This window comes from Drosophila melanogaster, chromosome 3R (genome assembly GCF_000001215.4).
Source record: "Drosophila melanogaster chromosome 3R".
In the NCBI taxonomy this organism is placed as follows: domain Eukaryota; kingdom Metazoa; phylum Arthropoda; class Insecta; order Diptera; family Drosophilidae; genus Drosophila; species Drosophila melanogaster.
In genome coordinates, this window is record NT_033777.3 from 6,076,136 (window position 1) to 6,101,097 (window position 24,962).

Sequence of the window (24,962 nt, forward strand, 5' to 3'; positions counted from 1 at the left end):
TATTTTTTATCCAAGCATCCGGGCCATTGTCCCGACCACATTTATAAAATGCCCATTATTCATGGCCTGGTCAGGAGCTATTAATGTCCGCCGGCCAAATATCGGGGAAGTGAACGCACCATTTCAAAATAAATTAAATTTTTATGCGTGTATGCGAAATGTATTAAATGTTTTGTGCATAAGAAACTCCCCTTAATGAGACGCACAATTAATGTTTTCGAGTCGGGGCTCCATAAACCGATGCCATAAATTCAGCTCTGTGTGTTGGTAATTAGTGGCCAAGGTTAATGGCAGCAGAAAAAATCCCGACGACGAGTTCATCAGGAGCAAAGTGGGAGAAGAGCATTTCAAAGTTGGCTGAATAAAATTTGTAAGCTGATTCCGGGCTAACATTTGGATTAACCAAAAGTTTTAATAGTAATAGTATAGGCGATTGGTGGGCGTGGCAATTTCTGAATCAAATTTGAACTACGTGGGTGCGTCTGAGTGCATAAACTAGCTTTTGTAATTCCCACTAGCTAATGGTCCTGATTGAGAAAAAATACTTTCTATACTGCATGCATACTGTTCAACGAATCTAAAAACTCGCATATCTCTTTAGAATTATTGTGTATCAAGATATTGTGTAATGCGTGTCAGATTTTTTTTTTTTTAGTGTTCTCTGTCTTCTACGCCCGATTCATCATCATCATGGATACGCTATAAATTAGTTTAACAATCTAAAAGTATACGAAAATCCAATGTGGTATTATAAACTAAAAGCCCACTTACTCACCTGCAGAGCCGTTCTCACGGAAAGCGACATAACTCCAAGTATCTGAATATTGTGCGGATACTGGGATTCCCGCAACAAAAAACCAAAAAGCTTTCGCTGTTCGCCACTCAACTCATACCAGGTCACATTACAGATGCTCTCGTACACCTGGTCATACTGTTGAAGACAAATAAGAATGCGTAAGAACTAAGTGCTCATAGACTTAATTTTACTAAAGCTCACTGCAAACTCAAGAATGGTGCCCAGAATGCAATAGATGGACATGCTGTAGGCAGAAACCACGAAAAAGATAGCCGAAGGCATGTGAAAGCTGCTCAAATTAATGCAGAAGCTGAGCATCATGGCCAAAGCCATCGAAAGAACCTGAGTGGCGATCAATTCGTAGTAGAGGGCATTTATGGCGCGACAGTAGCTAAATGTATGGGAGAAATGACATATGATAAGCCGTTCCTTTTTGATTTTATTTATTTTTTAAAAGGAGAAATTAAGTGTTTCTTACTCCGTGAATAATTGATGCCATCTTATAACATCCAAGAGAAGGCGTTGACGATTTTCCGCTCCATCAATAGAAGCTCCAACTCGGACTAGAGCTCTGTATTCCGCTTTTTGTTCCAGGGCATCGTTTAGCTCTTTCACCTTCACCTGCAGCATATCGGCGAAAGTTAGGATCTGCGTTAAGCCGAGAAATACGAACAAATCACCGGAGTAGAATCCGACTCCTTGCACGAGCATTGTCACCTGCAATCGACGAAAATAACTTGGTTAGGAGAGGGAGGAAGTGTTGACAGAATCTCAACAGCTTTAGTGGCTCCTACCGTCTGAATCATGTACGTGACTACGTAGCAATAATTGTTCTCAAGCGGTAGACCCGGAATTAAATACTGCATCGCAGTAACCCGGGTTCCATCGTACATTAGCATGGCCAATGGCAGGAGTTCCATCAAACAAAAAGCGAATACATATCCGTTTCGAATGATCTTCATGATGCCGAGGAGTCGATCTATGTTCGAATTCAAGGTCCTGTGGTAGGAATCTCCCCGAGTCTCGTATTCATCGTAAATGCTTTGTGAGTAAAGGACCAGACGTCTCATGTCTTGATGCTTCAGCAGACAAGTCAGGAACTTCCCGAGTCCGTGGAATAGCCCACCAGTCATAAGACTGGCCTTCAGTCCCACCCTCCAGTCACCGCCATTATTTAGTATAGTAAATACCGTGAAGCCAGTATAGTTGGCGATTGCAAAGATCGTGGTCCAGGTGCGATAATTAAATTTCAATTTGGGCGAAAGAAAATCCACGCCAAGTAAATTAGTCAAACTATTGATGTACTTGGATAGTTCGCGAAAGCGACTTGAAGGACTTTCAGAAGTACTCATTGTGATGGAACTGAATTAATCCTCCAGTTTTTCCCCTTTTATACGAAAACATTTGTTTTCACAGCGGGACTGCAAATGTCACTGCAATTATCATAAGTTGCAAGTAATTTTGTCATTATCTACTTTAATTGTTGTACTATTTGCTTTGTGAAATTACAAGATTTGAGTTGTCCATCTGGGAACATACATATGTACCTATTCTTGATTCAGAGTGAATTAATGTATCTGCTTTCCTTCTATATAAGGTTATACTAGGTTCCTTAAAATGTATGTTCGATGTTCTTCATTCTAATGCGTTAAGGAGCTCAATAACTTAATGCTTTAAAGATATCCTCATGCCTAGGAAATTCACATTGTTTGCATGCTCATAATTACTGCACATTGGGGAATTTTAAAAGTGTTCTGCCGAAGTAAGGAAACCGCAGAATTAACACAATAAAATTCCCTATCCCTTTGTTTCCCCCCGTATTAGTGGGTGGGAAGGTGGCCACCTTTCGCATACAATTAATCCCCTTTTGTTTCGAAAGTCCTCCGATGGCATTCATCATACGCACTGTTGTCTAATACACTTCAGAGTGCGGAACGTTATTATTCAGAGCCCTTTGGATGGCCTGGCGGGTATATATGCACTAGTTCATTGTGTGCTTTTTGTTATTAATTTCCAAGCTATAAATTTTGCTTTGCCACATTTCTAAAGGCTGATCCCAACTAAAACTACCCACTTGTACTTGGGCCTGAGAATGTGTAAGTCGGCAGGGGGAATGGAGAGTGGTTTGGCAACTCACCTTTTCCACGCTCGAACAGATTTCGGTTTTTGTCTGCGGTATTTTGTTATTCTGGCCGATCCAGCAGCTCCACCTTCCATCTGCTGCATCTTTTGTTTATGCCTCACAATGGCCTGCCGCAGGTTTTTACTGCCTTCCATTGTGTTTCTGCCTGTGTGTGTGTTTGATTTCTGAACCCCTTACAGGGGTATGCTGAGTTTTGGCATACACATAAACTTGAAAAGATATAGAACACAAATATGAACTTATAAGCTCGAAAAGGTAAGCGGTTTCGCATCAACAGAAACGCACTTAGGTATGCAACATATGTTTAAAATATAAAATTAATAACTTGGTATCCCATAGTCGCAATACTCGACTTTGTACTTCTTACGTTTCCTCCTATGTTTTTTGTTTTCCTTGGCTGCCTGCCTATAAAATGCAATGGAATTTCATATTGTGCGAGTATATATCGGCATCAACATAATGCTCTCGGATAATATTCCCTGGCATTTTTGCGCTGCGGCACGTAAAAAATGCAGGCTATACATACTCAAACCCATGCCTGGGCGTTTGATGTTTAATCAATTGAAAATGCGAGTGTGTGCCATTGATGGTCGACGTCGTGCCCGCCCCCCGATTTCCCGAAAACTTGGCGCCTCAACTTGTCTGCCTGACGGCCTGCATTATGCCCCTGGCGCGGTGGCATGGCGTGGCATCATGGTGGTGTGACCTAAGCCAGGGTCGGATTTCTAGCCTGACTTCCGCATCGACCCGACGGCTGTTTGCGGAGCTCAAACTGCAAACTGCTAACTGCAGGTGGCTCTTAAGACGCGCTCTCTGGAAAAACATTAGCAAGATTGCAAGGTGCGTGTGCGGTGCCACACACACACCCACACCTACTTGCTTCCACATCCACTTCCTTATTGAAAGGGAATTGAACGCTCGACTTGCAGGACGGCTTCCTTTCGCAGGATTCGCCTTTGCTGCTTGCCGCCTGAATGGCACAAAGAGGAATAAAAATTACAATATCGCCGTTGCCGCCGACGATGCAATGGAAATGGAAGGCAAACAACAGGCCCAACTACAGCCACTACTGCACGGAAGAAATGGATGGGAATCGGGGTACGTTATTTAGAGGGAATAAATATTTTCCTAAGAAGTTGTTTATTTTGTTTAAGAGCAATTAAAATCTATAATTTCACACAAGTTTATGTTAATTGATACGTATGATTAAATATGTTTAAAAATTACTTTTCAATGGTCCCCGTCGTAAGTCCTAGTTTTTCGCGCAGTGCAAAACACAAAAAGGAAAGTGCAGAGCCTTAAGCTGCCTATAGAGGCATTCATGCGTTTGTGTGAGAGCGTGCGTGTGTGTGTGTGTGCGTGGGAGAGTGTTTCTTGTATTGAAACTTCCTTTAATGGCTTCCGGTTATCATTATTGGCACAAGGCATTGTCCGACCCTCTCCTGCGGCTGCGTGTCTATAAAGATTAAACGCATTGTTCTTTGTTGATTCTTTCCATCATGCAAAGAAATTAATATTCGCAATCCATTATCATTCCTAATAGCCCGCATACGAGCGTACACCCACAAAGCGGCATATTTAATAACCCTAATGGGCGGCTTAAAGCCTTAAAGCGAGTGGCCTTTGCCCAGTGTCCCACTGCCTCTCGATGATACATAATCAATCAGTCGAACGCTTTAAGCTGCCGACTAATATGCAGCACGACGACCCAGTCGGGGCAATATCTTTAAGTGTCCTTGCTACTGGTGCCCAGATACACACATTGATAGATGGGCGGACCCCGGTACGTCAGCGTCATTCTCTTCGGCTAATGATGACAAATTTTTTATGGGCATTATGAGCGGCAGTGACTTAAAGCGTGTGGGAATGCTCGAGAAAGGCACCGGAAACGAAATATGTTCTCAAAAGTCTCATTTGGAATTTACAAATAATTGGAGTGATTTGCGGACTGAGGTGTTGTAGTTTTTTAACTAAGTAACATCCTGTATTTATTTAAACAATTATTATTATCCGAGCATTGAACAATGAACAAAATGGAGTTTTCTCGCTGTGTGAGCCTACAATTGTGGGGGAGTTGTCTGTTGCCTGTTCCGCTTTTTGCTCCGTCCCGTTGGCCAACCCTTGGTCAGCCTGGGCTCTTTATTAATTTGACAGCATCAACAGGAGCTGGCTGACTTGGCACGCTAATGATTGAAATGAACTCCGGCTCGCTATCCGGACACTCTGCTCCTCTCCGGGAAAAGCCAGTGTAACGCCTACCGTCTAACCGGCAGCAGCTTGATTGATGGTTATCACTCAGTGGGCGCCGAGAAAGCCACTACAAGGACGTCAGATTAAATGCTGTAGGTGTGTCATAACTTTTTCCTGCGCCTGGCATTCCTCCGACTCACTCCCCACGGCCCATTGTGCCGCATTGCTCCTTTGTTTGGGCGATATTTGGGCACTTGTCATCCATCCACTGACACAAACGCCGCGCCCAGACGCTAAGTATCCCACAGAAAAGAGCTCAAAGGGCCTCCGAACGTGAAATCCAAAAATATATCTGAATTGTCAGGGCCGAATGAAAAAGGAGACAAAAATAAACCGCGATTGGTCATGTTTGAAAGCAAATAAGGCCAATTAACAAATGCAAGTACGCAGCATATTTTTGCAATTTTTTGTTGTACGATGGCAAAAAACACAAGATAAAATGAATCAGCTAACGACATGTGGGGACAGAATGAGTTGTGGGTGTCGATGGGATCAGGTGTATTAATCCGAAATGAAATGCGCAAATCATTAGGCTTAAATGTCTATCAAGTTTTAGATGCTATGAAAAATAGTGGTTTTTCTCAGATATTTTAAAGTAACTATGAGTTTGTAATGAATTTAAAAGAGTGTACAATCATGATGAATTCCGAGGAGTTCACAACACTCTGCTTTGGCAGTTTAAACAAAAAAAACTCATATTCGAAGTTTTAAAAGTTACAGTTTAGGAAAACTTGAAAAGTATCATTTTCATACTTTCTTATCAGGTGTGTCAGATAATAATGGACCTCATATATTTGCATTTCGTAAGGAAGCCGACAGAAGCGGGTTGGCCACAAAATGTTGCACTCCACAAAGTTTCAAAATCTCGGGCGATTTTAGGCCACAAATTATGCTAGTCCTTTTCACTCAAAGTTGTACAAAGAATAGGCAAAGAGAAAACATCCTTTGTGAAAAAGAGAGAGGAGGGTTACAATGAAAGAAATTGGGCTTAGAAAAGCACTCAGTGAGCGCAAACCGCATTCCAGTATACCAGCTACGCAGGGAAATTCGCTCTTAGCGCTCGGGGAAATTAGTGCTGAATGGAAGTATAAGAGTGGAAAGCGGAAAGTCACTCGGGATTAAAAAGATACTTTTTTGGGCAGTTTTCGTTCAGGGGCTTGAAAGTAGGCTAAAGAATTGGGAGTATTTTTGTAAATTTCACTTGTTGCCAGCGACTAAAGACAAAGCAAATATCCTATTGAATAAGATCTAGACACTTCTAAGCCTTGGAATACATTCAACTTACATTACCCACCCATCTCCCCGCGTCATGCGGTAATCAAGGACATCATCGCTGGGCAATGGGCTGCAGAACGGAAACGGAAAAAATGAGATTTATGACGTGTACAATGGCAGGTTGAGAGCAGGTCCGCCGGGAAAGTGCAGGGCGGGGCCGGGGAGCACTTATAAATGAAAGTATGTGTGTACATACCATAAATGCTGGGTGGTAAATTATTAAAATAAAAGTGAAGCGGAAACGTAACAAAGGTTCGGCGGCGGCATTTATGACAGGAAAACGCGAAACGCAGCACAAAGAGATTGCCGTGGCACGCATCTAAAACGAGATATGCCACGCCGGAAATAAGCACCCATACAGCAGCCCTTACACACACTGGCTCGCAAGTGTGCGTGTAACGCACACTCGCACACCGTTATGTTTACGCACTGGCAAATCAAGATCCCCCATAAGTAGGCTTCATTTGCCAAGCAAATGTTGCCAAGAAATCGGCAAAGGAAATGGCTTTAGAAAATATCTGCGTACAGGTTTTCTTTCGCTTTTGCACTATCTTAACCATTTCTGTTAATTTTACTGTTCTGTGTCCATATAGCTTCCAAACTCTATGGGAATATTTCGATTTCGGTATCTTTTTTGTTATTCTTACGTTATTACGGATAAATAGTTCCGCTTGAGATCTGATGGTTAGCAGATGTTAGCAAATCAATAACGCCAACTGCACGGATTCTATGAGGAAGAGATGATTATGGAAGGGGATTACTAGTCCAACTAAATACATATATATGCATGTATACAAGCGCCCACTTAGGCAACCTGCCACTCGCCCGCCCGCTCGCCAGCCTACACCCAATCAGCCCACTTCGCCCTGCCGCTCCTGTGTATTAATGTTCATTGAAGCGATCAAAATCAAGTCGACTACGGCTAATGCTACGCACATTTCTTGATTTTTTTTTTTGGTATTCCTGCCAGATCCCAACCGTCGATGGCACAAACTGCCTGTGTGAACTTTCGCTTGTTATTTGCAATTTGCCTCGACAACAATAACAACGGTGAAAACACAGAACAGGACCAACAAGCCAGTCCCGGAGGAAAGGAGGAGCTTTTGATTTTATATGTGTGCAGGCATTTCTGTTTGTTTTCGCCACTCGCCACTCGTCTCTCGTCTTTCGTCTTCGACGTTGGCTTTCGTTTTTTAAGGTCGTTTACGGCAAACATTTCGTATTCCCAGTGGGTGGAGGTGGAGTGGGTGGATGCCGAAATGTATGTTATTATTATGGGGCATGTTGTTAACTACTCATACGCAAAACGCACTGCCCCATCCTCACTTCCGTTTTTGCGGACCAGAGCATAAAACGGATTTGTGAAATCGCTCGGAAAAAATATAATCAAAATTGTTTTCAAATGACTTACAATTGCTAGGGTACGTGCACTGAGAAAAGTGAAACGAAAATGTCTAATTCTTGAATATATTTGAGAAATGTAAGCAACAATTTTTTGAACTTGCTTCACCTTAAGGTTGGAAATTGTAAAAAGTGTGAATTAACTGTTTATATAAGTTATAGGGATAAACTAATCGAATTTAAAATATAATATATAAGCTCACATATCTGAAAGTCAAAAATTGAATCAGTTGTTTTGGGCCAGTGCTGGTGTGGGCGGTTCTGGCCTAGCATTTTGGCAAACAGAGAGCCCGAGAATGTAATTATGCGTCTGGGTCTGGGGTGTCAACTGTCAGCCAAACGCCGTAACTTAAGCCACGCATTTGCCGCTGACAACTGGAAAAATTGCCGTTTTTATGGGCCACTCCATTGGGAGATTGGTGGCCAGTTGGCTGACCCATGGAATGTGCTTAGCCATCCCACTCCACGGATATTTCGGTATGCGTTGAGTTAATAGCAAAAGCCATTGTTGGGTCGGAGTCCTTTGGCAATTACTTTGCGGTCCATTATGTGACTTAAGGTAGTGAGAATTCCGGGAGACCTTTAGAGTTCTTATGTCCTGGGTTGATGAACATACTTCCTCTGAGCGGTTTTCGTGTGAAAAGTTTCTTCTATTTGATTATGCGAAGAAGATATATTTTAATATATGTAGTACTAATTTGTGCAGATCAAGTTTTAATTAAGAAATAGCTTAAGTATACTTATATTATATCTTGTAAATGCGGCTTGAGTTATGGATTGTAGGTGAGAAGCACATCGAATGGCGGCGTGAGTGCGTTGTCGAAATAAGCTCCATGTACGCAGCGCACTAAAGTATCTTTGTATCTATCTTGCGTTCGTAGTCAGCTGCAATATTTTATAATGGCCAGAATTGAACCCTCCATGAGGAGCACATAAATTCACCAAAACGCAGCCAATGTATCGCTCCTTGAGAAAGAGAGAGGGCGAGAAAGCGCCCAACAATGCAGCAAAATGTTGTAGAAAAATGCCATAATCAGATGTCCTCATTCCCAGCCCAAACTCGCCCCCCCAGGAACTCCCCATTTTGCCGGCAGAGGAGACAAAAAACCAAGTACACATCATCATTGTCAATTGCCGGATGTGGGGCGAGTCCTGAGAAAGCACGAGAATGGCAGGGGAAAAGCGGGAAAAGCAAGCAATCGCTCCTGCTGTATTCATTGTTGCCACGTAATTGCATTTCGCTATCGCAGATATTTATAGCTCCACTTGGTCAAGAGCAGCAGTTGGTAGTGGCCAATGCTTTGGCAGCAACAGATTTTCCCAGCAAATGCGGTCAACCGCAAAAGCGCAGCGGCAAAGTCGTTACAAGGATAAGGGCGTTAGAGCGCGTTGCTTGTTGTTGCCGCTGCCGCCGGGCATTAGTCCTTACCAGGCATCTGGCTTCGGGAATGGGGCATGGGGCATGCAGCATTGAACATCCCGGGCAAATAAAAATAAGCAATGTCTGGGCTCGATCCGCGGCGCCGTTGTCATGAAGCGTATTGAACACCGAATGGAACGGCGAGTGCGGCCATTGTCATTGCATTCCGCTCCGCAAATGAAAAGCCGGCAGATGGAAAACCGGGCGGTGTACTGAGAAAAAAAGTTGAGCCAGTTAAGCGAACTGAAAGAATCGAAGACTTGTCCAAGGTAAGTTATCTCGGCCCCATTCTTCGTGCTAGTCAGTTGGCCGAATTTTATTACCACAAGTGAAATATATTTTTATTGGTCAATTGGATGATTAGCTTATTTTACCTCCTTTGCCACCTATTAGTTTCGCATTGGTTGCATAAATACTAAGATATATCCCTTTTTCGATAGATGAACGCATAGGATTGTAACCTATACCAAGTTATTATACCTACATTATGAGTATGTAATATGTAATATCTATTTAGAAACATACCAAAATGTTGTGCTATTTTTATTATTTGTGATCTAATCGAAATTTATATTTGTAAATGGTCTAACCTTCTGTAAGAAAATACTCATTTGAAAGGTCCAAAAGAAGTAACGAATTTTGGACTAGTTTTGTTCAGTGTAGCACAGCACATGCAAGATTCAAGTATCGGTGCCACTTTTTCAGCTGCTATGCTGCCACTTAATCGGAAAAGTACTCGGCGACTGGGCCGCATTACTGGCCCGCTCAACAATGGCCACTGGAAGCCAATTCTTATTGAATCAAGCGGACTGACTGTGATGACCGATGAATAAGATGGCTCCGGCGGCCAGACCCAGCCTGCAAGGAGTGTGATAAGCTTCTCTGGGGCTGACGAATAGTGAGCTGGGAAAATGGGAAATTCCAAGAAAATGGTACAGTCAAACACTCTACATATAGGACGGAAAAAATATGCAGGAATAATAAAAATGACTAAACAGCATTCTGGGTATAAGTTATAATTCTATAAGATAAATTTCCTGAGAAGATGTAATTATTAAATCTATATTTATAACAATTGTTATCTCATATATTTCCTTTCGCTATTTTCTGATCGGCAGCAAAATTAATTGACTTTAGAATGGCTTTCCCATTAGTTTTATTATGCATAACCATTCGATGTGCACTTAAATTGATTATCCTTCCCGACTTTCAGTCACTCGCGCTGTTTATTCTCGGATTTTGTGCCCTCCATTCGGCAGCTTTGATGTTGTGCTGCGGAAATGTTTGAAATGAAAATGTGACCTCTGGCCTGTTGGTTTGTTGCCTTGTTGTTGCGTTGCTTTGTTTGCCACCGCAAGCGACGAATGGCGTATAAATTTGGCACACACCACGCTCCCAGACCGACGCACACACACACACACACACACACGTATATATGTAAATGTTATTGCAAGCATAATTTTCTTTGCTGCCATTTGCCGTGTATAGCTGTTGCGTTGTTTCAGTTGCCTTAGCGTTGCAGTTTTTGCACGTTATTCGAGCCATTTGCAGCAGCAACTACAAGCGACTGCAATGCGGCAGTTGTTGTTGCCGACCGGAGGCCGAAGTCAGTGTCGGAGCTGGAGCTGGAGTAATTGCCATCACGTCGCTGGCCAGGAAGAGCCTAGTTCTGGTCTACGAAATGGACAAGACGGCCAAGGATCGATGGGGAGGCCGAGGAGGATGGGGTTGCAGAGCGAAAAAATTACTTCAATCGAATCACTTTAGTTTTAAATTTTACCATACTAAGCGAATTTCCTTCCTTCGTATTTATTTTACAAATTGTAAATGAATGATAGTCAGAAACAACGTTACGCTTGAGAATGTATCAAAATAAGACAATTTGCTAAATTATTTAATTTAAATGGAACTTAAAAAGTATGCATGCGTTCTTTAAATGTTATCAATCTTATTGTAAACATTTTTTTCTCTGTCAGAGGTAGAGCTCCAGAAATATTCTAAAAATAACAATGCATAATTCACGTCTGTCCAAGTCCACAACTAATGTAGCAGCAGCTGGCAATGGGAAAAATGCAACAGCCATCTGCCTAAATAATAAATAAAAAGGATATGTGATTGTTGCAGTTGTTGCCACTTCGATGGGTCGATATGTTGTTGCTGTTGTCGTAGTGGCCAATGCCATTGTCATTAGCCGTTGGGCAAATAATTTACTTTACCACATTTACTTCGATAACTAACCATTGTGTTGTTGCTACTACGGCTGCTGCTGCTCTTCCTGTTGTCCATTGTTGCTTTTGCTTTTGGTTCGGGAGCCATTTTGACCACACGCTCACACACACACAAATGCATTGAAGAAAATTAAGCGACCCCAAAACGATTAGCTTGGCATAAAATGATGCTAGAGCGTGATTCATTTTATTAAATGAACTATGTTAAACGGAATCTCTATAAAGCTAGAAAAGCATAGATAAAAGTATTTGCGTTTCTATGTACCAAAATACTTAGGCTTAAATCGGCTTTATTTCAAAATTGTGAATTAGCTGGTGAAATTGTTATCAGTGTACTTATTGATAGCCTGGCGAGGCGCGTTGGGTGCTGTGGGATTTGCTGGCGGTGGTTGTGTGTTCCACTTATTGATTTCAATTAACATGCAACTGCATGTCTTCCCGTTGCAGCATGCAGCATTCCCCTTTGTTGCAGCCGCTTTTCAATCTTTTCATAGGCTAATGTTACACTTGTGCGTCGTTAGAGCTTGCCCTCTGACCGGCCTGGCCCCGCCCCTTTCGTTCTTGCTCGCCCCCTTTCGGCCTTTGGGTGCATCGCCTGCATTGTTGTATCCAGAAGCTTGGAATCCGAGTCGAGTCTCCAATAATTATCAATTTTGTGTGAGTTTGTATATTTTGTAGGGCTTTGTTTATTTACTTGTTTTTTGGCTTAAGGCATTTGCTGCTATTTGCTTGGCAAACAGTGCGTATGCGTGTTGTGTTTTGCGGTTAGCAACGATGCCTAGTAAATTGTGGCCAAGAGCCTTTGGATATCAGCCAAATTAAAAATCCAAGTTCTACTCAACTGATTAAACTATGTATATGAAAACAGCTTTGTGAAAAATAAAAGCAGTTAAGAATGCTGATAACACTGTCGTTTGTTTGTGCCATTAATAATCTCTGACCATTGGGAGGGAAAATGAAGAGTGGCAAAGATTTTAAGGGTAAGTTTACCCAGCTTATTTTAAAGCAGAACTAAGTTAAACAATGTTGCGTTTGTATGTAAAAAACACCTAAACCTATTTAAAATTTTGGCTCTTACTTTTTTATTTTGATCTAAATCCAAAAAATAAGGCTGAAAATGAATACAACTAAAAAATTTAATTAAAAAGAAAAAACTTTATTTTATTTATGATTTACACTTAAGTCCTAAACTGCTTCTATTTATGTACAATACATTGAAGTTATTAGAGGGTCTGGTAATCATGGGCGATCTGTGTGTGTGGTTTCGTGAGTATTTTGTTAAATAAGTTAAATTTGACTTTGCGGCCACTGTGGTAACCGTGGAATACGCGGAATTCGCCGCCGGCACATCAAAGGTTTCTTGGAATTCCCACGACGCAAGAGGGTCTTCAATTCAGAGCTAATGTGATTGGATACTTTAATTATTACTTCAACTTAAAGGTGCTTAATTGCACTTTCGACTATTTGTCCGTCGGCTTGTTTTTGGGTCTATTCTGTGTTCAGTCTTTAAAAGCAACTGTACGATTCTTAGATATGTGTTCTAAGTGCATACTTTACTTTTTATGCCTGTAATATGTGTGTGCTTGTGTATCTCTGTATTTGCACTGTTAGAAATCTCTCACTTAACATGCTTGACTCAAGATATATACTCTTTTTGTAGTATTTGTTTTGAATGAAGTTAGAAAAATATTGTTAAAATAAAAAACAGTCGTAACTGAATGAACTAAATTAGAACAGAAATGTTATTTTTTTGTCAGAGTCATTCTCCGGAATATTGCACTCCTGAATTATATATTCAAGCTCGAAAATTGTTCTGAGTGTACGTGTGGCAAGCATTTAAGCCCACTGTTATTGTGGTTTCCTTCTGATCCTTCGTCATCCTTTGGCTCCTTTTGTTGCGCCTCTCTTCTTGCCTTTCTGCAGTGACTTTCAGACCTCTACTACCGTGACTTAAATTTTGTGTGTGTTCTATGGGCCTCCGTGTATATTCTTAAAAGCCCAATTTTTTCAGAGCCTTCAGGTCGACATCGCCATAGTAATCCTCGCTGTAAAAAGCAGAAACGGGAAGTATTAAATAAATAAAAATTCTTGCTAAATAGTATTCAAAGGGAAATTTTCGTTTCAGGGGTTTCCTTGGCCCGGCTCTGATTTGTTTAATTAAATTGTTTTGTCTCTTGCCAGTCACGCTCCGAGGAATTTATGCCATGTATGTACATGGTTAACAAGTCAGGAGAATTTGATTAGGTAACGAAAAGAATTTTATTTTTATGCGTCCGACTTCTGTTTGTGTTCCCCCTGCCTTTTTTCTTAAGTCCCGAGCAGCTCCCCGGTTTGTGTTGTAAATTGACAAAGGAAATATTTATTAAAACCGTAATTAAAAATAATATTGTTAAAATCTTGTTACGAGCACTGCGAACGACGAGAGGGGCTCAGCGCGCTCACAAGGATTTGTGGCTTGGCCAGATAAAATGGAATAGCGCGAACGGCGGGGCAAAAGGACGATGAAGACTGAGACAGAGCAAAGCAACAGGACGCCAAGGATTAAAAGACGCTAGCTGGTTGGGTTGCCTTCTGGCCGCAATAACAACATTATCAGCGAACAACAAATTGCCTTTAAAGCGCAGCCAACAAGGACAAGTGTGATGGCGATGAGCAGGCAAGACACGCTTTTGCTACCAGGACATGCATGTCCCCTCACCCCCCTTGGTCAATTACACTTGAAAAAAGAGCAAAACTATTACGGCTTGGTACATATGAACTACTTTTGGACAAGAAAGAGAAAGAGAAAGAGAAATGCGGAAAACTAGGCGTTTTCAATATAGTTTCTTACAAGTTTATTGAGCATTTTTTATAAAGAAAAAATCAAAACTATTTATGTCCACGTTCCCTTTCTCTATGTGTACTCGAACATATAAAATGCGCACTGTGTTTGCGGATCTGGGCAGCGAATGACAAAAAGCGCAAGGCTATTAAATTAAATTAAATGGAATTGACCAAAAACCAAGGACAGCTCTGGGTCCTTGTTGAGAAGTCAGCACCATAAATGTAGCGGCTTATTCCTGCCCTGATAAAGATGCGGATCATGATGGTAAGGGGGGGGGGGGGGTGGTGGTGGTGGGGTGATGACCAGTGAGGGGGCGTAAGCTGCAAAATATGGCTCTTGTTTAGTGGTCCAAAATTGTTTTCTTCTATTTACTTTTATCATTTTTTTCGGGTATTTCTTTGCCACCATGGATCCCTCCGGGATCTATCCGACTTCTAGCCCCGCCCCCGTCCATGATTATATATATATATTTATATATATATATATATATATGAAACTGTATTGACAAGCCGTTGCCGACTCATAACTTTTTCCTCTGCGCTCTAGTTTATGTTTTGCCTCTGCGTTTATATCATCATTAAAATTAATTAGAGTCAAAATGTTAAAAGGATTTCATTGCCAGGCGGACATCCTCACAGAGCAGTCCGTTGGCTATTATCCATCAAGAGTTACTATCCTGTTACGCACACAGTGCCTGTTCGTCAGTCCTTTCCCCATCTCGTGTCTGCACTGAGGTTGGCCGGAGACTGCTGCCCAGTTACTACTTGTGCACGGAGAATTTAAACCAACAGCTGGTCCTTGGAACCAAAACTTTAAAATGGGTTTGGCAATTACGAATCAAATTACAAAAGTTGTAAATTTAAAATAGGTTCGTGTATTTCGACTTCAAGGTAAACAAATGAAAAGCTTGTTTGGTTTGGTGGGACCATTTACATACAAATCTTGAACAGCCTGTTAGTAACATATAATAATATTTTTTTAATACTCTTACTCCTCTATAGTGAATAAAACCATGCATATTTAAGCAGACTTCATTACTAATGAAACGTTTACCCTTTTGGTTTTTACCAAATGCTTGTCTACAAACTTTTCTCTTAGTGATTCAATTACTTTAGTTCTGGACATTGGTGTAATTTTGTTAATGTTAAATCATTTTTGTTTACACTTGTATGTACGCTGTGCGTTATCCGTTTGAGTCCCTTTTTTTGGATCTAAGCTCAGTTAGCCACAAACATAAGCAGGATACACAGGATTCTTATGGCGAAATGGGATAAGCAGCAACTTTTAATTGAAGATTGCTTACTTGCTGCACTTAACTGCCAACCCGCAGCCACAACGAGAGCATTCCAAAATATATTAAAGTAAAAGATGACATCCAGCGGTCGGTGTGTGGCTCCCAGGACCAAGGACATCGGGGAGTGGCTAGTGGCACTAAGAGCTGAGCCAAGAGCCAAGAGGAACATCAAACTGAATGGATGCAGGCGACTTTATGCTCATATTTGCCCGAAAATTCCGAGAGCTCTTTACGCGGCTTTTCTATGCCAAAAAGAGCTTATGCGACACACACACAGCTCGGCCACATACACGAGCACACGCATACAGACAGAAGAGAGCAGGAAATGCCCTTTTGCGACAACTTGTGCCTCGAGTTTGTATAGTTTTATAATTTTTATTTAATTAGTTTTAAAACTTTTTTCCAGTGCGCCATAAATGCACACAAGCCCAGGTTCACCCATACAGCGAGAGACATTCACACACAGAGGCAAAAGTTAAAGTTACCAGCTTTTGTGAGTTTTTGTGAGTGGGGGCGAAAGGAAGCCCTACCCGATTCCAGGCCCCTCCAGGACCTTTATCGAGGTGCCACTGCCCACGGTTTCCCTGTCCCCGCTCCCATTTTCCATTTCCCTTCGCTTCTTGTAAGGCTGTGTGTATGGCTGGTTCTGCCTGCAATTGTGTTGATAATTTGAAAATTCATTTAAAGTTTTTGTATCGCGTTTTTGTTTATAGAATCTAATGAATAATTAACAAAGTTCTTGTGCATTTGAAAAGACGTCAACGGCGACGAAGGCAAAGACTTCCTGGCCGCCTCGAAATGCCAGACAACTTCCCATTTGCCGCAAATATGACTGGCAAAGTTTTATGTTTACTTATTATTTACAGACTCTAACGACAGCGAAGAAAAAAAATCGAATTTGTCAAGTTTCCTACTACTAAACACACGATACTTACTTCTCAGTTAAACATTTTTTATAAGAATATGCCAAAAATTCTTATAAAAAATTAAGAGTCCATCATTAAACTAGTATAACTTAGACTCCACAAAAAGTGGGCAAGGAAGCTGATTTGATAATATTGAATAATTGGTGTTAAAAAATATTTAAGTACGCTGTTTATCATTTCTTCCCCTAATGCGTGTGTGGAAAACAAAAGCTAACCTACCTATCATTGTTTTCTCTGGAATCTTGAATGCACTTTAATGTGTTTAAAGGCTTTCAAATAGGAGAGAAAGTGAGAGAAAAATTAGAATTGTATTGTTTTTTTCTTTATATATTTTTGTTGTTTTTCGTTTTTATGTATAAAATAAAATTATAATCTTATAAACAAGGATCACTTAAATGTACAAATCTCTAAATTTTACGCTTCATATTGAACGATTTCTTTCATTCCTCGATGTTCTCTATATTTTGTTTACAAAATTTTGTGTTAGTTCTTCGAGCCTGAATTTGCGTGGCAATTTCGATGTGTTTTATACTTGTTGAAAACGGAAACATGAAGAGACAGCAATGTTTGACTCAGACGAAACGAGAGAGATTTATAGATTCATAAATTAGAAGCACAGTACAGGAGTCAACTGAGAAGTTCGAAAATGGCAGGAAAATAGTTCTTGATGTGGTACGAATTTCGGTTTGAGGTTCTATCTTTTGATTCTAATCTGATTTGTGATGTGGGGGATTTTTGGCAGAATGGGAACGGGGTATCTGAGTTGATTGATCTTGTTGTATTGTTTTGTAGTTATAGTTGCTGTTGTTGTTTAGTTATTGTTGTTAAAGTTGTAGGTTCTTGTTGTAGATGTTATGTTTATGAGGAGGAGGAGGCAGCTTTGGTTTTTGGCGCGCCCTTAGTGCGACCTTCACTGTTCAGTCCAGCTAGAAGTTCGCTCTTGCGGATGCTCTTCAAATCCAGATCGCCGTAGTAGTCCTCACTGTAATAGTAAATGGGACCAAGGTAAAGAGATATGTAAGAATAGGCCAGAGATATGGATAAGTGAGACGTGGTTGTGATATGTGTTGAGTATAGACAGTGGATAGTGAAAGTTAAGACTTTTATGTGGTGTGGGGATAGGTGCTTAGTGATGTAAGCGTGCCAGAAAACCTCAAACTTGATTCAGAATGCTGGACATCGAAAGGTCATATCCAAGGATATTTGAAGGGGTCTGCACCTTAAGAGGGATTATATATTTATAATTGAAGCTTTACAGCAACTTTTTGCATATTTATTATATTGGAACCTTTTTTGAATCTTTTGATTTGATTGCGATGAGATTATATCGAAGTAAGCATATTTGCATTGAAAAGTATTGGTAAGATTTCCTACTGTTTTGAAGCTTTTGTCTCCAGGCGAATATCCCTAGTATCCCCAAATAGAAGCAAGATGACCTCTTAACCTTTTTTATTTTGGCGTTCGAAGTGCAAAGCAAGACACATCAAAACAGTGCCGGCCTAGGGAGATATTGAAAATAAAGATTTAAACTTACCACCCGGGAACATCCTCGGGATCCTCGCAGTTGCCAGTGCCATCACTGTCGCCAATCTTGAACACTGTGCCGATGGGGCATCCGTACTCGCGTGCCACACCCTCCAGGCAGATGTAGTACTTGCGGCAGTCCTCGGGATGGGCGTGGCGCGAGAAGGATCCGGCGTTGGCCAGCTCACCAGCCGCCGGGCAAGAGAATCCGTTGGCCACCTCTGCAATGAGGGGATAGTCATAGTTAGTTATTTGTCTCTTAGCACTAGTTGGATTGTTGAACCCACCTTCGTTCTTGCACTCAGGCACCTGGTCAGCCCACATGCACACGCGAGCATCGCGATCGTAAGCCAATCCGGGGGAGCACTGGTATCTGGAGGGCTCGCCGTTCCAGCAGTTCCAGAACACGTCGCACTTGTTCTCATCGGGGAAGATGCCGTACAGGCGAGAGCAGTGGGGGGTGGTAATTGGGGGCTCTGTTCAATGGGAATATAACATTTCATGAGTAATGTGTATGGTAAGAATTTGTTATTAAAATTTAGCGTTCATTGAGCTGTTTACCTTAGTTTATTCCCTAATTTACTTTAAACTTACCCAGCTCTGTGCGATCGCCGCAATCCACGTTGTGTAGATAGTCGCAGTTTTCGGTTAGGTACTTGGAGTCTGTGGCATCGAAAGCCAGACCGTTTCCACAGGTCTTCAGCTCGGAAACGCCGTTGTCGCACTTCCAGTACTTGTCGCAGGACGTGTCATGTGGATAGAATCCAAAGTCATCGGGACACTTAAAGCTACTTTGGGCCACAGCTGTAAAAGATGCAATGAAAATCAAGAAATAAGAAACTGGCTAAAACTTAGAATCCACTACAATTAAGTAGCGTAAAATAAAACGTGAGAAGTGCCCTTGTTTCAATAATTGTGGCAATTATAGTATACATAGGTGTAGGGAATGGTAACTCTTTATTTGTACAATTCCATTTTCATTGTTGTCCAGAAAATGTGTAAATGTGTAACGTACAAAAAGCCATTCGAAGGAAAGTCGTCGACGAATTAAGGAATCTCAAGCCATGCAGATGCAGATACACACGTATCCAAGATGGTAATTATCATTATGACGGCAAGACGAACTCGACGATGATGACGTTGGGCACGACCGTTCGTCATGTGGCCCAAAAGGCATTCACTTTAAAAAGTCTGATGCCTGACAGAGAGACGACGGTTGCCAATAAATCTCGAAGGCAACTTTCAGCAGTCGCAGACACACAGATCGCTGACAGCTCAGGGCCAACTGCATTTACTTTTGTTTCGTGCGATGCTTTACTCTCCCTCGTTTTTGGGTATGGAATTACAGCGAACCCTGTGACAGGGAGTTGAAGCACCTGAAATGCGCCACCAAGGACTTATTCCCCTTTCCTCTTCATGCGGCGGCCTCGTCTGTTTTTGTGGAAGCTGAGCTCAATGCAACCGCAGGGCGTAACGAACTAAATTGCATTTGTACATTTAACTAATGCGGTATTTCCCGCATTTTCTATATATCTGGGATGGAAAATCAAATGGCAGCAGTCAAAAAATAATTACCCACGTATAGTCTGGCATTGAAAAGAAATTCGCCCGCTGGTGTCCCGTTTATGTGTATGTGTGTCTGTGATAATCTAATTGCAAAGCCGCAGAGTTGCGGTCACGTTTCATTTCCAATGTGCAATGTTCAATCAAAAGTGCGCATCAATTGCCTAAGCCGTGGGCTAAGTCCATGGTCAGGCCCCACGTGGGGCGCCAAAAGGGACCCTCGTTGGGCGCCATAAAAGCAGGTGCAAAGCGCCTGGGTAACCACATGAATGCAACAATTGAATAAAAACATAGAAAAATCAACTGGTTCGCTGGTCTGCATAAACAACATGCAATTTTCATTTTGTGTGTAAACTAATCAAATATCAAATTTTACATTTGCGCAGATTCCGGGGCTCATGAACAACCTCGAATAAATCAAAACTGCGGCTCCCACAAAATTATTTGCGGACTTTAATTAAAACTGTTATTTTCGCTGCGTATTTATTTTAAGCGAATAAATGCTGTATTGCCATATACGTACATAAATGGTTGGCTTAGGCAGTCATTTAGCCAACTCGGAGTCGCAAAAAACATTGATTGTTTACTCGGTCTACGTTTTGCGCTTCGCATTTGTTTATTGTAATTTTGTTAATTACGCAGTTTGTTCGCAGACACAATTTAAATTTGAATTTAATATCGCAACACTCGGGTTTGTTATATTTTTAAATTCAAGGAATTCCAATTTATTAGCCCCGTTCTTCGAGTCTTTCGTATTAGTCTGCGACATCAATTAGCCGGGCATTTCATGGTTCGAGGACAGCCATTGGCGAGCACTTATCCAGGCAGCTGCAACATTCGCCATTCCATCTGCGAAACAACTTTGTTTCACCTGCAACTGTGCGGAAAGAGTGCAATCCGGCCAGTTGCTTTCTGCAGCGGCCACAGGAATGGACCGCACTCCTAATGTCTTTGTACACATGATGATTGTGCACTTATAGCTGTGTGCGCTTCTGGCCACATGTTTTCTAGGCAATTACTGAGACACCTGGTGCACAGTGCGTATGCGCAATATTTTGCCAAGCCTAATGTGGCAGCAAGCAGGCAAGGAACTATAATAAGGACTTGATGTTTTTATTTTTTAAATTAAAACTCCCTCCTAACAACATTTATAAGTGCCTTATCTGGCTCCTGTGTTTATCACCACTTTGTATTTAAAGATTTCCAGAAACGGGTTGTTTTGATCATCGTATTGTTTTCTAGAGAATTCATTTTATTTTCTTAAAAGCTATTAGCAATAACTAAAATTTTAAGTGAAGTTTAAAGTAAATACGTAGCACTCTGTTCAAATTCAGCTGAAACCGATAGCATCTAAACATATCACGCGCTACTTTTCCATTATCTAACAAGAGTTGAGATTCTGTTGACATGACATAACGGCTAAATTAGCCTCGAGCAGACCGCAAGTCGAACGAAAACGAAAGCCAAGAGCCCAGCTAGCCCACATTCTCGTTGGGAACCGGTTCGGCCAGATTCTAGACCGACTACTAACCCACTCTGAAAGTCTGGCCCATCGGGTGTCTTTTGTTCTCGGCGGTGCTGCCCGGCGCACCTTGAAAATAAATAGTTTGACCGGCATGCCAATGCAATTTGAGTGTGCGAGTACTGCATAGGAGTACATATGTACATACGTACATACATACATGGCACAATCTGCACTGCAATCCACGTGAGCCAGCGAATTATTTATAAGCTAGTTAGACTGATTGCCTGGTGTGGCAGGCCATTTAATTTACTGTTTGGCCATAATTGGTTTATCTATCAGTGCGGAGAGCTTAATTACATTTTTTGCTTCTTTGGCGCAAACAATGCGGATGGGTGTCTATGTGGGGCTGTTTATGTGCATTTAAATAATACATTTTTATTGACAATTTAACAGTTAAACCGACATTTGTGTTGGTCTTATTGGTTGATTGCACACCATTGGCATTGGCTGACCCCGGTCGCTGTTTATCATTCGTACGTCCGGTCGTCCAGTAACATAATCATTTAATTAACCAAAAATGTACACAGCTCTGGCACAAATTACAAACTCCGCAGAGCTCGATTAAATGAAATTAATTTATGTGTTGCTCAAATGACAGACTGTCTAGATGTAAATGAATTCATAATTTGAAATTATCAAATGAGTGCGTTAGCGAAATAGCCAAATGCCCGTGCTTTTCAATAATTCATGACCCTAACGTATCGATTCGCATTCGATGCTTTTTATCTTCAATCCGCAATCTCAAGCTACATATCTTAGGTCGCCCTGCCGGGAAGATACTCCTAACGTGGCAAATGATGACAAATTCCCATCGCATGCCGGCCAACTCAGTTGTCAGCCCATAAATACCAGTATCAGAGCAATGAACCCCGATCGGAAGGCGGCCCCGCCCGGCCCACTAGCATTTCGCATACCAGCAGGCAAATTTAAAGGCATTATGAAGGACCCGGACCCATAATCGCGGCCAGCTCCTGCTCCTGCTCCTACAGTTGCAGCCACAATCCCAGTCAGAGTCGCAGGTTGCCCCTTTTGGAGGCACTCGGCGGCACAAGTGTGTATCTATCATTTGCCGGGCTGTTTGCAACTCCGCCTGGCGTGGTGTTATTTTTATCGCTGTTTGTCTTCTTGTCTGGCAAGACATCGCCGCCGTATAAATCAAGAAAATTGCTGACATTTAAGCACGTTTCGCTGGGGAGCCTTTGGCCCGCTAGGTATTTACATTTGCCCGGCAACAACGGCACTCGAGCATTTCCGCTAAATGTTGCCGTCTTCCAAAAACTGTTTTTGCATACGCTGCGCTGACAACATCGTAATGATATTTAAATATTTGCCCACATTGTTGTGGGCCGGGTGTCCGAATGTGGGTTAATCTGTATTTGGATTGTTCGGTCTATTGTTTGTCTATTACTTGATAGTCGCTTTTGTTGTGTTGCCCGGAAAGTGCGCAAACAAAAAAAAATACTCAACCGATTCGATGATGTTTACGAGATTTGAAACACAAGATATATGAAAACTATTTACCGTTGAAATATCTAATATTTGTTATGTTATATTTTACAACAGTGTGGCAGGGAGTCGACGTAGTGACGAAGCACAGCTTACGAAACCTTGTAAGCGCGATCAATATAAGTCAAATTTTGTTGCAGCATAACTATGTTTTCCGACTTGTCTATGTCACTAGAAATCACCAATTGCTGATACTTGTCATATATCGGGCAATAAATATGTTGGCCCAAGAAGACTTAGCCGGTTTTTGTGTATTTACCGCTGAATACGTTTGACTTTATTTCGAATTTAACGCATCGACGCTGGCGCTTTGAGAAAAATTGATTTTCAGGGCACGACTGTCCCGGGCAAAAGTGGCATGCAAATTGAGTTTTAAAAGCGTTGTATTTTGGGCCTCCCCGCTGTTGGCCATAAATCAGCATAGATAGCCGAGCGCGTGTGCTGGCTGGCCTGGCCTAATGCAACCTATAGAATTCGGCACGCCCAGTTGCATGTCGGCCCTTTTCATTTGATTTTGTTGCCACAAAATAAAAACCTTTCAGGCGTGACTTGCTGCCGCTGCCTGTGTGGCAATAGCAAAAAAGCAAAAATAAAAGAACAAAAAAACAAAATGGCACAATTTATTTTGTTTGTCTTTGGCCACATTTTTTTCCAGCTGCGGTTGGTGTTAGATTTTGATACCGAACCGCAAGAAGGGAAAAATAATCAAGAGTCGAATGCGGAAATTTATTGTGCGCGCTCTCGTTTTTTGGAAATCTTTGCCCCCCCATCCCTTCCCGACCCCCTTAAATTGTTTATCGTCGCGATTAGCGGCCTAGTTGTAACATTTTCGACCACTTAAAGGTAAGTCGGGCCTTAAAGTCAGACATTCAAGTAGACTTGAGTGAACTGACGAGTGCCATTGCATAATTAATGCTAACTTGAACTTGGCAGTGCTCGGCGGCTCCTCATCAAAATGGCCTGAGGTATATGAGGTATATCGTATATTTCGGCCTGTTGTTAAGTTTAATAACTTGGAAATTGCTGGTAATTAAATTGAGTAGCGAAATGCTTTTTACGGCCATACACGACTTGGCAGAAAAAATGCATGGCACGCAATTCGCAAGCATTTTGAGGTTGAATAACCAAAAAACGAACGGGTTTGGATTTGGCTTTCGGGGAGTGGCTACATAGTTGCGTAGCTAAAATTCCCCAGCCTAGCCCAGTTGTATCTCATCTTTGAGGAGGCGGTTGTCAGTCTAAAGTGCTTTTCAATGTCAATGTCAGAATTGGCGTATTCCGACTTGACCACACCTTTTGGCATAGTCGAAATTGGAGTTGGAAATCCGAGGCTGCGCACTGGCTGGTTATCTAATGCAGCTCGAATCTTGGTATCGATTACCTTACCAATACCAATTTCGCAATCGAGGTGCAGCGGAGCCAGACGATCGTCGCTGTTGTAACCTCTCCCAGCTTTTAAGGCTTTCCGATGAGGTAATGTAATCGAACCGAATCGAATCGAATGCAAAGATGCATAGATACACCGATACAGATACAGATACCCTGCATCGCAATCGAAACTGTATATCTGCGTGGAAAACTAAGCCTGGGTTGGGACTTGCTCAATGGCATTTCCCTCTGATTGGCTTCGCTTTTCGTTTCGTTTCGTTTCTTTTTAGCATTTGGCTTTTCGCTTTTCGATCTCGATTTGGATTCAGCTTCAGTTTCAGCTTCGATCGCTGGTAAAAGTGGAGCAGTGATAGTTGATTTACCCGTCGTTGCACAAGCACACTCTCGATTTTTGCACACTGATATTCAGCACTCAAGTGTCCTTTATGTTGCGCAAGCGGAAAAGCATTTTCCACTGGCCGCTCCTCTTTCTTTTTTCTTCATTTCACTTAGCTAGCTAAAGATACATACCGGCTCCGAATAATGCCACAAACACCACGAGAAACTTCTTCATTTTGCGAGTGTAGTTATTTGTATTTTAGTTGGGATCGGGACCGACGGAACCGCACTTGAAAAAACTGAGACTGAAATTCAAGCTCAAAAACTCTGAACTGACTGCGCTCCACTGGCACCGCGACTTGAAATGTGTGTGGTTTTCGTCGAGCGGTAGCTTTTTATACCGCTGCGCATGCGCAACGTCGCGAACAATCCACACGTTAACGTCGCTGCCGTCGTTGGCGCAGCGGCGCTTACGTCGGCTTCTGCGTCGCCGCGGGCAGCGGCATTGCAACGGTATTCGTAGCAGCCAGCTTTTCGCTTGCTGCGTGGCGTACCTCTCTCCTTCACTCTCTCTGGCCTT

At 41.9% G+C, this 24,962-nt stretch overlaps 2 protein-coding genes across 3 annotated transcripts; both read right to left on the bottom strand.

Annotated features, from left to right (window-relative positions):
* Positions 1 to 668: 668 nt before the first annotated feature.
* Or83c (Odorant receptor 83c) lies at positions 669 to 2,148 on the bottom strand (the record flags this gene model as incomplete). The annotated part of the gene is made up of 5 exons (NM_079520.3): positions 669 to 719; positions 776 to 931; positions 998 to 1,187; positions 1,275 to 1,513; positions 1,591 to 2,148. 5 exons carry the CDS (start codon positions 2,146 to 2,148, stop codon positions 669 to 671), a joined length of 1,194 nt encoding a protein of 397 aa, NP_524244.2.
* A 10,515-nt stretch (positions 2,149 to 12,663) lies between these two features.
* On the bottom strand, positions 12,664 to 24,752 carry Gasp. Of its 2 annotated transcripts, none has more exons than NM_001104224.2 (5): positions 24,575 to 24,752; positions 18,676 to 18,885; positions 18,369 to 18,557; positions 18,092 to 18,302; positions 12,664 to 13,558 (listed from the first exon to the last, which is right to left on the bottom strand). In NM_001104224.2, the coding sequence occupies exons 1-5, from the start codon at positions 24,615 to 24,617 to the stop codon at positions 13,504 to 13,506; spliced, it is 708 nt and encodes a 235-aa protein (NP_001097694.1). In that variant the 5' UTR covers positions 24,618 to 24,752; the 3' UTR covers positions 12,664 to 13,503. The 2 variants fall into 2 exon arrangements, with proteins under 2 accessions (NP_001097694.1, NP_649611.2); NM_141354.3 differs by lacking the exon at positions 12,664 to 13,558 and adding an exon at positions 16,868 to 17,539.
* Between the last annotated feature and the right edge of the window lie 210 nt (positions 24,753 to 24,962).